The sequence below is a fragment of the Schistocerca cancellata genome, chromosome 9 (genome assembly GCF_023864275.1).
Source record: "Schistocerca cancellata isolate TAMUIC-IGC-003103 chromosome 9, iqSchCanc2.1, whole genome shotgun sequence".
Lineage (NCBI taxonomy): Eukaryota > Metazoa > Arthropoda > Insecta > Orthoptera > Acrididae > Schistocerca > Schistocerca cancellata.
In genome coordinates this window covers 316,866,447-316,879,072 of record NC_064634.1, presented here as the reverse complement: position 1 = coordinate 316,879,072, position 12,626 = coordinate 316,866,447, and the positions used below count along the sequence as shown (strand labels likewise).

At 37.2% G+C, this 12,626-nt stretch overlaps 1 protein-coding gene across 1 annotated transcript in view; it reads right to left on the bottom strand.

Annotated features, from left to right (window-relative positions):
- Positions 1 to 2,053: 2,053 nt before the first annotated feature.
- Positions 2,054 to 12,626, bottom strand: part of LOC126101383 (tetratricopeptide repeat protein 28) — a 116,660-nt gene continuing 106,087 nt past the window's right edge. Inside the window, exons 30-31 of the mRNA XM_049912049.1 lie at positions 8,031 to 9,712; positions 2,054 to 4,865 (exon numbers count right to left, since the gene is read on the bottom strand). Coding sequence (XP_049768006.1) covers positions 4,629 to 4,865; positions 8,031 to 9,712 — 1,919 coding nt within the window. The 3' untranslated portion in view covers positions 2,054 to 4,628. The remainder of the gene's footprint in view (positions 4,866 to 8,030; positions 9,713 to 12,626) is intronic.

The following is a 12,626-nucleotide window of genomic DNA, read 5'->3' as shown; positions in this document are numbered from 1 at the left end:
AACCTCTTTCTGTCAGCTTCAGTACGTATTTAGAATCTGGAGTGTTTCCTTGTGCACTCAAAATTGGTAAAGTGATACCAGTCTTGAAAAAGGAAGATATGCATCTGCCCCAAAACTACTGATCAGTTTTTATTGTCTCAATTTTCTCCAGATTTTTTTGAGAATCTAATGTAAAACCAGCTAAATAGCTATTTCAGAAAGCATGACCTCCTCTCCAACAGGTAGTTTGTATTCCAACATCCCAAAAATACCACTACTGATGTTTCTGAAGTTGTTAACTAAGAGTTAACTGCATTTGAACACAAGGATCTAGTACTACTTGACTTCGTTATGTCAGCAAAGCCTTCAACAGTGTACTGTTCAACACCATACTTGCAAAATTGGTGTATTATGGCATAAACAACCCATCTTTAGATGTAATCAAGTCAAAGAAACAGAAGGCAGTTTGTATTAGTCAAAAACAGATGCTCTTCTTTGAAGGAAGTTTGGACTGGAGTGCCACATGGCTCGATCATAAGTCCCTTTCTGTTCATCATTGCAGTTAATGATCTGCCTAACCATGTAGGAGCAGGTTCCATGGTGCATTATGCAGATGACACAACACTGCTCAATACCAACCATGACATGACAGAACTGAATCTGGCATCACAGGAAAAATTTGAACTAGCAATGAACTGTTTTTCTTCCAGTGAACTTCTATGCAATTGTGATAAAACACAGTAACTAATTCTGGGTATGGCTCCAGCTGTGGAAAGTAAATCTGTTAGGCTTTCACATTGATTTGAAATTAAACTGGGAGGAACGTCTTAGTCATGTCTACAAGAGAATAGCAAGAGTAAGCTATCTCATGTGGAAACTGACAGATGCAGCCACTGGTGAGTATCTGAAGGTTGCATATTTTGGTCTATTTCAATAGCATATTTTGTATGGCATACTGCTGTAGAGACATTCCATTTATGTCAACGAAATTCTGAAAATTAGAAAAAAGAAAAAAAAGTTATCAGAAAATAAGCAAAGTTACACCAAATGAACACTGCTATCCTCTCTTTATCAAGCTCCAGATATAAACTGTTGTTAATCTATACATATATACACTGTTGTTTTATGTCAAAAGCAACATAAATGAGTTCAACACCATAGACGATGCATCTACACAATACCAGAGGCAAACTGAATCTGGATATACTGAGACATAAACTCACAAAGACTACAAACTTGCACAAAATAACATGACTAAAACTTTTTAATGAACTTCCAATATCTGCTCAGATATTGCCCTATAATATTTTAAAGTTAAGAAGTATGACTGGTTACTCAAACACCAATTTTGCAAGATAGTCAAAATATGTGAAATAAATATGACTGACATTAGTACTCAAGGAAATTCCTAAACGATATGGAACTAAATTATAAAACCTTCACTGCAAAAATTACCCTTAATATAAGTGGTCAATGGTGAATAAACAGAATACTGAAACTGAATACTCTCTTATCAAGTGCTAGCATGTGTTAGTTTCTGCGAGAAGTTTTCAACTGGGCACTGTTTATTAAAATACTATGAACACTTACTTACATTTATGAAGTAAGTATCAAAATAGCTGTTCAGATATGGGAAAGATAATCACTTGACTGCAGGTTATGTTTTTGCATCAAATAACTATATGACTGTGGAATTATAACATTTGTACACATTTATTTTACAAGATACATATTTCTCTTTTTATATCATTCTTACAAAAATTAACATTCTTTATGAAACACTAAATCATCTGTAGACAGTAAAAGTACATATATCCTGAAATATCAGTCTCTTAACATTTATATAAATATCCTACATTTGTAACAGGTTTTTTACATTTGGAAAACAATACCAGCCTTTGGTCCAGGTAGTTTAGAAGCTCATTATAAATTATACATGAGGGTCAAGAACTGCATGATTAGGACCAATTTATAACTAACCACATTATACATGCTGCTGTATTTCGGTGGTACACAAATTTCAACAATAACAATCCTATGTCATTACTTACATTTCATGCCTATCTCTCTCTGCACACACACACACACACACACAGAAACTGACATTTATAACTCACAGATACAATACTTATTTTATAATATGATTGTACAATTGCAATTGTAGCCAGCTTAAAAAAGATAAATAAATAAGAAACAGGGAGTCAGTTTTAAACAGAACCTTCCATTTAGCTGTAAGCTTTATGATGTGAACTTGTATTCTTTGTATGGCAATGAAGTAGAATTAAGAACTGAGAAATGAAGAGGAGCACAAGTTAAAAACTGGCTGGGACAGTGTAAACAATGTGATGTGAAAACCATTTTATATTTGCTATGCTTCCCTTTTGTCAATCTTAGCTACTTGTTTTGACAATCCTAATCAGGACATCAAATCCACATTCTATACACTCTTCACAAGAAAGCTAGAGTATCTAGCCAACCTCAAATATAATGGAAAAGTTGGAACAGATGCTTCACACTCTCATATCATTTTCTAAAGACCAAGGCTTTCAGTACTCATAAATATCAGTGCAGTTAAGAGGAATAATACAGTTGCAATATCAAAACAACTCATTTTGCCAAGAAGGTTGGAATTTCCACTTACTATATTACCACTGACAAAGATATCAACCACACCAGACAGTGCACCTAAAGGAACAATGACAATAGATTGCTAGTGTCTACAGTGCATCTGTATCTGTGTTACATAAAATAATTATAAAATTAAGAAATGTATAACACAGTTATTTCTTTTTTAGATCAATGCTGATGACTGACACAAACAATTTGGTTGTAGAATGTGCATGCAGCATTTATTTCTTTTTTTATTCTTTCCTCTTCATTTTCTATGAAACAAAAATGTCCAAAAAAGCATTGCCTTCAAGTAGTAAATACAGAAGTTCTCAAGAACTATGCTAAAAATCTTGGTTAGTTAATAACAATCTACAGATTTTTTTAAAATGATTACCTTTCGAATATGTACATATATTCCAGTTACCAACAAGACTTTTAATAAAGGTCTGATTTCTTTTGTAGCAACTTTTTCCATCACAAGATAATTCTAATTGCACCTGAAATTGTTGAAATATGTATGTCAATGATGACCTGTGTTCTGCAGTGACTGCAGACCAGAAAAGAATGAGTTTAATGTTACACTCTTGAAAGCAGTACTTTAAGATGAAGTAAGAATTGAATAAAAAAGATAATTTCAAAAAGGCTATCAAGAGATTGAAATTTTAAAGCATATCACAATTATTTTTCATATCCTTTCTCTGAGAATGTCTTTAATTAAACTGAGATTCGATATGTTGCACAGAGTACTATTTTTCTCTCAGAACTTAATGTAACTGCAGATACATGATATAAAAAATAAAGTCTAGTAAATTACCAGTTGGGTGGTAAAGCTCTATGCATGCAGAATAATAGTTATTTTGTATGGAATATTATAAACTACTAATTTCCATCACTCAGTCAGAACAATTTTATATAAGCTTCAGGAAGAAAATAGTTGTGCTAATGTACCATTGCCATAAATCTCTGCTATAGCATCAACTATTTTGAAATGCCCATATCTATTTTTCTTTAAAATTCTAATGTTGTTGTGTAGTGAATGCCATTTTCATGATGTGATACAATTTTTGCTGCAGTAAATAAACAATAAATTTTAGAAGACTTTCTGATGCATAAGAGAGAAATCATAAAGCTCACAATATACAACTTGTTATCTGTTCAATGTGTACTAAGTAGTAGTCAACATCATTAGGACAAAGATAGATGGCAAGGTTGGTGACAGCAATTTTTGAGAAGCTGAAGGAATATCTTAATATTTTAGTCATGTACAAATAAAGATATCAACACATAATTAATCTTCTGGCATCATTTTCTACTCTCTTCCATACTTTCTCCAACACAGTTTACAACTGTGTACAATTTTTCCAATGTTGGCTAGGTCTCTATCACTTTATGTATTAGATCCCCACAAGTACTGAAACTTAATTACAAAAATGTAACACAATGGTACATTTCCATTATATAAATTTACAATTTAACTGAGCAGTCACAGTTCTTTTCCCTACCCTGCGTGCGAGCACCACTAGCCAAACATTTTTCTCACAAATTCTGGATTTTTAGTTTCAGAAAATAAGTCCTCAGCCACAATAGAAACAACATTATTGTATTAAGCTGTTTCACATATCTCTTATTTCATTATTACAACAAATATCATCCATGGATGATGCCATTTTGTTTCCCGTATTGCACACAATACTATTCCTAATGATAATGGAAACCACTTACATATTACAAAGTATATATCTTTTTTAAAAAGCTAGTAACGTTTTTGGAAGACAATAACAATGCAACATCTCCCTAAAATGATTGCCTTTTGGAAGACACTAATATGGTGAAACTTAACACTTTCAGTTTGCAATTGATTACAGTATTTTTTTATATAACTGAAGCACAGTTAAGAAGATAAACTGATGACAAAAAATTAAATTTATACACTCAACACTCACTTTCACATATAACAGAAGCACTGGTACTGTAAGAACAAAACAGTTTTGCAGCACATATAATGAATGATTCAGTCCTCACTCTCACTGTAGCTATAATCAACACTGTGAGGGTGGTTGCTGTTGATGTCCAAAACCTCCAGGGAACTTCACAGATGTGGGTGGAGGCCTAGAAGTGGGAATTGGGGGTGGGGGCTGTTTAGAAGCCCTCAGCCTGGGAAGGGGTGCTGTGTTACTGTCTCTGGAAGCACCCCTCGACTTACTCGAACCCCCACATTCATCTGCACCCATTGAAACTACATCTTCCAGGAAGCTGACTACTCTAGCTGGCTGCATCTGAAATGGAGTAAAGTAAACTCAGAATTATATACTAATGGTCAGCAATGTGATAAGTTCCTCAGCTAGAAGAAAACTGGCAGTACAGACAGATTCTGCTTGCTAAATTAATGCAAAGTACAGGAAAACCTCAATAACTGTGCTTTCATTACTCACGAGTTTTACTGTTGGTAACATATGCATAAGGGTATGTTGAGTAAAACAGTTGCAGCATTATCTGTCATTAAGTAGAAACAATAATACGTTATGTCTGCTCATCTTTTATCATTATAATACCATTGCAGCAGATCCATAGCCGTAAGTGAGCAAGTTTCATTTTCAAAACTGGAGGAGAAAAGAAAAGTAATGGGCCTGACAAGGTGAAATAGCTTGTACTAATGTTGTATTTGACAGAAAATATATTAGCATTTTTTATTGCTAAGAAAAATATGGATGTATTATTGACATTGAGGTTGGTAAGTTACTTGGCAAAGCAACTGTGAGAAGTATTCCTAACAACGAGGAATTAATTTTAAAAACTGCAGAATGTTCAGCCCACCTCAGTCCGACAAGAGTGACAATCTCATTTTGGAAAAGATTTGACAACTTTCCTTAAATGCTCATAAGTGTAAAATTGTGCACTTGACAAAACAAAAAAATGTAGTATCCTATGCCTAAAATATCACCGAGACATACAATTGCTTGGCTGTAACTATTTGTAGGGATATGAAATGAAGGGATCACACAGGATCAATTCAATGTTAGGAGGTGACAGACTTTGATTGATTTGTAGAATATAAGGGAAATGCAATCAGTCAACAATGGAGATCGAATTTGGGCACCTTCATAGAACACAGTTCAAGTCTGTGGGATCCATACAAAACAGGACTAACATGGGATACTGAATGTATGCAAAGAATGTCAACACAGGTGGTTATAGATGTGTCTAAGCCATGGGAAAATGTCACAGATATGCTGAAAAACCGAATGGCAGATCCAGACTCTCACATGAAAGCCTACTAAATTTGATGAACTAGCTTTAAGTGATGAATCTAGCAATATACTACACCCTGCTATGTATTGCTCTCATAGGAATTACGAAGACAATATTAAGTAGTTACAGTATACGTAGGGTGTTTAAGTGATCTTTCTTCCTGTGCTCCATATGTAAATGGAATAGGAAAAAGTCCTAATAACTGCTACAATGGGACATCCCTCTGCCATACACTTCACAGTGGTTTGTAGATTATGATGTTGAGCCACACAATGCAGTAAAATAATGACCAGCACACAATTTATTCCAAATTATTCTCTATTTATGTATGAACACATGTAATAATTCAGTAAAATGGGCACTCAATAATTACATAAATACATTAAACACACACACACATACACATATGATGACCCAACACCTAAACCTTTCACTGAGTTGTTATATTTACTCCTAAAATTATTTACATTCTATCAGGACCTTCCATTACCATACTAACAACTGTATTTTCCAAAATTTCTTGTAGAAGTGTGACTGCTCTACGAAAATGTTTCCCATGTATGCTATTTCTCAAAGCAGATGCTTCAGTATAATGTAGTCATGTTTAATTCTTTGTTAGGCATCTTCACAATTATCCTGGGCAGTTTTGTGCACCCAGATGAATTAAGCAATGCACAAGTTCTCTCCATCTGCTCCTTTCGCCTCATTGTCATGTCTTTCACTCTTTGACCTTAACTTCCTTTAATTTTTTGATATATATTCCTTCATCATCTATGTCTCAATCTCCTTTTTCATTCTTTTTCCTTTTTTATTATATTACTATGAATCATAACAAGTTGGAGTTACTTCATCTGATCTTCATCCTGCCTTTATACAGTTATCTACATAATTTATATGTGTTATGTACATAAAAATTTCAAGATTCCAATCACTGTCATTATACTTTTGTTGATCCAATTTTTATGTACAAGGTGGCATACTTCACTAACTGATAAAGCCATTTAATTAAGACTGTTGCCTAATTTACTATGATTTTTGATATGGCACTTACACCTGTAAGAGGCTATTCCCAACACAGAGGCACAAAACAGTTTCATAAACTTTTCTGATATCATAGGTCACAATATATTTCATTCACTACGCTAAGATTCCCACAAAGTATACTTATTGGTACCTGAGAAAACTTAGGTGGTGGTGCCTAAGAACCCACTAGCAAATTTTCTTATTTAAATTTATAATTTTTTGACTAAATTGTGTTGTGAATAATGGGAAAGTCAGACTGTTATTTTTATGGAACCATTGATTATTGTGTGTTTTGACCTTTGCTAAAGAATGGACTGAGTGAAACATCTATGTGTAATGTTCTTGGGTGGTTCTCTACAAAACACTGTGCTTACTGTGACAATTGATGTGAAGGTGAAATCTGTTCTGTGCCATACTAAATATTTTGTGTTGAAGACTTTTATAACAACAATCACTTCACTGATAGTTATCTAAAAACTGTGCATCAACAATATCATAGTTTATCTGTTAAATTCTGCCACTGGACTGTTGTTGAATGTGGCTAGCCTGATTTATGTGCTACTTGTGTTGCAAAGTTAAGGAACTGATTATCGTCTCAACAATGTGACATCAAATTTAATAAATTTGTAAAAAAGTTAATCAAAAACTATGGAGTTGCATACAGAATGAGGTAAACATCATGCACTATTCATTAAGGTTAGTTTCATGGTTCCTGACTACAGCACTACCAAAGAGGCAAAGAAGAAGAGACAATAAAAATCAGGTTGGTTATCTTACAGCTGGTATGAAAAAAAGACAGGTAACACTTAAACATGTACTGATAAATCATGATAATTGGAAGTAATAGTACTGAAGTTCAGTCACTGAAAGCAACATAAACAACACTGAAAGCTCTGCTTGCATCTGTCCAGAAGCTATAACAGTTCTCAATGTTGTTTATGTACCTTTGACAACTCAGCACCTTTACTTTTCAGTGAAAAATTTGTTATTCACACAAGAATAAGATTTGTTACCTCTTGAAATTTAATCCTACACAAAGTCTGCCTTTTAGTTCATATCTTTAGAAACATTTCGTGAAACTAGCAACTGCTTGTTAAATATTTTACTTGTGACATAATAAAGAAAATATAATCTTAATTATAATTAAGTAGAAATGCTGATATACTTGCCTTCTGATCATCCTGTCCAAAATAAATTCCTGGATTTGCCCTCGTTAAAAGTGAGGGCTTGTTGTAGGAGCCTGCACTGCACTGTGAATCTGCAATAGATCGCCCATCTCCTTCGTCTCTGCGACTCAGTTCACTGCACGGAGAGCCACCAGTTGCACGAACCTTACTTTCGGCAAGGAGATCAGCAGTAGACAGATCTCCACCACTCTGTTGGAACTGTTGCAGTGATAGCCACGGTGCCTTCGATGTCGACGTGTCTGTGCCTGACTTAGACTCCTCGGACAGCAATCCCAGTTTATCAAGACCAGCTGCGAGAAGTGCTTCACCGGTACCAGATTCCACTTCATTTCCGTGCTGCTGGTTCTCTTTGGCACCAACTGTACCCGCGGCTTGTCGAGATGGCAAGAGCAACTTCGACAGGGGCGGTGCGAGGCCGAGGCCAATGTTGCGCTCGTGGTACACGTCTGATATTGTCGGCGTCAGTTCACGATTCAGGCGCCTGAGTTGCGTTGCAATTATCTGGTCTTGTATGCTGTTGCTGTTGTTGTTCTGAGTGCTACTGCTACTAGCATTATTGCTGTTAGATGCCATTACATCAGGTGTCTCTTCAAATGTCTTGCTTTCACTTGTATCATTACTATCTGCAACAGGGAAGTAATGAATACGTGATGATGAATCTTTAATATTTGGTAAAGTCCCTTCATCACCAGAACTCAACGCCAGTGGTTTTCTAGACCCGGCACTTCCCAGATTCCCGAGCTCAGTTCTCACACTCAGCCTTTCTAACATTGAAGCTTGCTGTGGGTTTTGCACGGACGATGTTGCAGAGGTGGACTGAAGCTTGAGGGTGGGTGCATTATGGTAGTTTGATCTTGTCGTCTTGAAGACAGACTTCACTGGACTACCAAAGTCAGAATCTGAGCTGTGCTGCGACTCGCCTCCAGGGTTATACAGTGTCGAAGGTGGCAGAGGGTGCAGAGCCTCGACCACAGGTGCTGGCGGGGCGGGTACTTGTCGCGGAGGGGGCAGTGGAGGCAAGGGCATCTGCTGTGCCGCCCTGCGGAGCACTGTGTTGTGTCCGGATCCCTCCCAGTCTGTGGCAGAGCTCGCTGAACTGGAACTGGCAGGCCTGCTGCAGCGCAGTAGCGCCACGCTCGTCTCACCGGATGGAGGTGATCCGTCACCTCCTCCACCACCGCCCTTGCCACTGCCTGCAATATTGCCTGAGTACAGTGTACGTATACGTGTCTGGTGTGCGAGTGTAAGTGTTGCGATGTCTTGAACGACCGGTGGACTTGGAGTGAATGCGGCATCACTCTCACCACCACCTCCAGGTCTCCCAACGATGGTGGGTTTGGCTGGAGGAGCTGCAGCTGTTGAAGTGGTACTGCTGGTGTTTGCTGTGACAGTGGCAGCAGTCACTGTTTCTGGTGCACACGCTGTATGGCCGTCGGGTTCTCCTCTCCTACGGACATAGCTTGTGAAGGCTCCACCAGTACTGCGGTGTCCAGGCAGCAGAGAGAAAGGCAGTGGGGGTGGTGGCATTGCTACAGGTGGTGGGGACCTGGATCGTAGGCCTCCAGATCCACCTCCAACCCTCTCATCCTCTCCGTCTAGTGACGTCAAGCTCTCCAGTGAACTTGATGAGTCCAAACTGAGGCTCTTGGGTGCTTCTTGTGTATCTGAAAAAGTTGAAACATGCTAACTGATTCAAGCTTATATTTAATATCAATGAAATGTAAAAATACTGTGCGAAAATATAGAAGATTGTCTTGCATATCCAGGGGCAAACATAAGTTGTACACTAGACTCTCGCTAATCTGGCCCTCAGTAGTCTGGTCTCTCAGTAATCTGGCTCACATCGAAAAACATGTGCACAATGAATAACTGTGCGCAACAATGCTTAGTTAAACAATGTTTTATATACTGTTCTTGAAACTGTAGCTTTCTTTACTGTTTGGAATCATATCTTCTAAAAGGAAACACGTAACGCTAGACCTCATGAAGAAACTCGAGGTCCTTCGCAGAAAGCCGTTGCTATTGAGTTCAATGATGGACGATCAACTATTTATGACATTGAAAAGAAAGGAGATGATATTCGACAGTACTCAACACAAATGGATAGTGAGTTGGGAAAACAGAACATTATGTGAAAGAGTGAGAATGAAGAACTGGACGTAACTGTTTACAGATGATTCATACAACAATGCAGTAAAGGAATTCCAATCAGTGGCCTTATTATAAAGGAAAAAGCAGCTGCATTTAACAAACAGCTTGGCGGTAGTAACTTGTTTGCAGCGAATGAAGGTTGACTATCTAACTGGAAAGAATGACATGGCATTCAGCAGCTGACAGTCTTCGGGGAAAGTCACTCAGCTAATGATAAGGATGCTGATGAGTTTGTAAGCAAGATACAGAAGGTAGCAGAGGGAGAAGATTTAACTGCTGATGACTTGTATAATGTTGATGAAACAGGACTCTTTTACAAGATGTTTCCTTCAAAAACAATAGCTGCCAAGAATGAGAAGGAAGCTCATGGTTACAAGCAACAGAAACAGCCTCTAACATGAATGGTGTGTTGTAATGCAAATGGGAGTCATAAACTACCACTTGTAGTGACTGGAAAATCCCAGCATCCATGTTGTTTTCAACACACTGACATAAATACTCTACGTGCAGTATTGTGCTCAGAAGAAAGCGTGGATGGGCGGACAAATATTCTCTTGTTGGTTCCATGAAACATTTGTACCAGCAGTAAGAAAAGAGCTAAAGAAGAAAAAGCTTCCACTGAAAGTTATCGTTATAATTGACAATGCTCCCAGTCATCCTTCAGATGTTTCTCTATAGTCTGATGGTATACAAGCACTCTTTCTCCCACCCAGTGTAACAGCCCTAATTCAGGGCGTGGAAAGCAATTAACATACGTGATAAAGCATGGGATAAAGTGGAGAGCGCTACCATAATGAAGAGCTGGAGAAAATTGTGGCCATCCATTGATCCCAAGTTGGATCCAGTAGTCAGTGACAGCAATGAGTATGTCAATTCGGAATTATCAATTACTTTGTACACTGACATGTTCCACAGCCTTCCAGGAGGAGAAGAAATTGATGATGAAGATGATGAAGAAGTGGCTGAATGAGGAAAACTGTGATACGGGCCAAACTTTGACAGATGAAGAAATAATCAAAAGCGTGCAAGAAAGTAATGAGATGAAAGTGATGAAGAAGAGGACACAGGTGGAGAGATCATGAAGATTTCTCATACAACTGGTGCTGAGGCTGGAGTCTTCCTGGAGTACATTATGAAACAACCAGATACATGCACTACCAATGTAATGCTTGTAAAGCGGTTCCATGATAAACCATGCCACTGTAGCGTATCATCATTGCGACAGTTAAAAATTAGGGACATGTTTCATAGTGAGTGATACAACTGTATAATTATGTACAGTATATTGTACACTCAAGGACTACATTTTCTTTGAAAATTAATGTATTTTTAGATTTAATAAAGTATATCGTCTATGTTTTAAAATTGCATTCTTCGATGTAATAAAGTACAGCAACTATATTCTCTATGTTTTCAAAATAAATAAAAAACAAAATAAATTTCAGACACTCAATAATCCGGCACTTCTGCTAATCCACCCCCGTATGTGCCAGGAATGGCCGGATTAGCGAGAGTCTTAGTGTACTTCCAGTGACAAAGAGTCAGCACATGCAGTTTTCTTTTATTAAATCTACCATAGTTTCCATTCATGTCTTCACAGATTATCTCCCTCTAGTCCTGCTTCTTATTTCACACATTTATCAGTGCTCTGTGTAAGTAACATGCATCTTAGTGATACAACTATTATATAACACAACTGCTGTTACAAATAAATAGGCTTTGTAAAAGAGCAGATAATACACAGTGGCACGATTCAGCATATAAGTGGTAATTATAAGATACAGAATTAATAACGAGGAGCTTAGAATGTACAGTATTTAGTTGTAAATAGGAAACTATGTCCTTTTAATGGAAATTGAAATTTTTGTGTGTCTGGAACACCGTGGAGAAGAGTTCTCATATTCACTTCAACTCGTGCTGTAGTGGAGTGTGCTCTGATATGCAACTTCCTGATGGATTAAACTGTGTGCCGGACCAAGGTTCAAATTCAGGACCTTTGACTTTTGCAAGCAAGTGCTCTACCAATGGCTCCAAAAAAGGCAAAAGTCCTAAGTTCAAATCTCGGTCTGGCACACAGCTTTAATCTGTCAAGAAGTTTTAAGAGGAGCTGTTGTTGTCAAAAAATCACCCACCGTAAAACATGTATATACAGATGCTAAATATTCTGCTTGTGGTATTAAGAATCAAAACACTTTATTTTTCCATGACAAATCAATTTTTCTTCCTTTAACCTCCCTGACTCATCTTTTCTGGTGTTGCATATTTCACATTACTTTGTATTTTCTTCTTACATAACTCACTTGCCTCTGTCTTCACATCTGACAGCTGTTCACTTTACTTTGCTAATTGCTTTATTCAAAAGCATTTCCATCAGAGCCAGAAGCCAGATGGAAAAAGTAAGCAGATTAGATTCACTTTAGACATCAG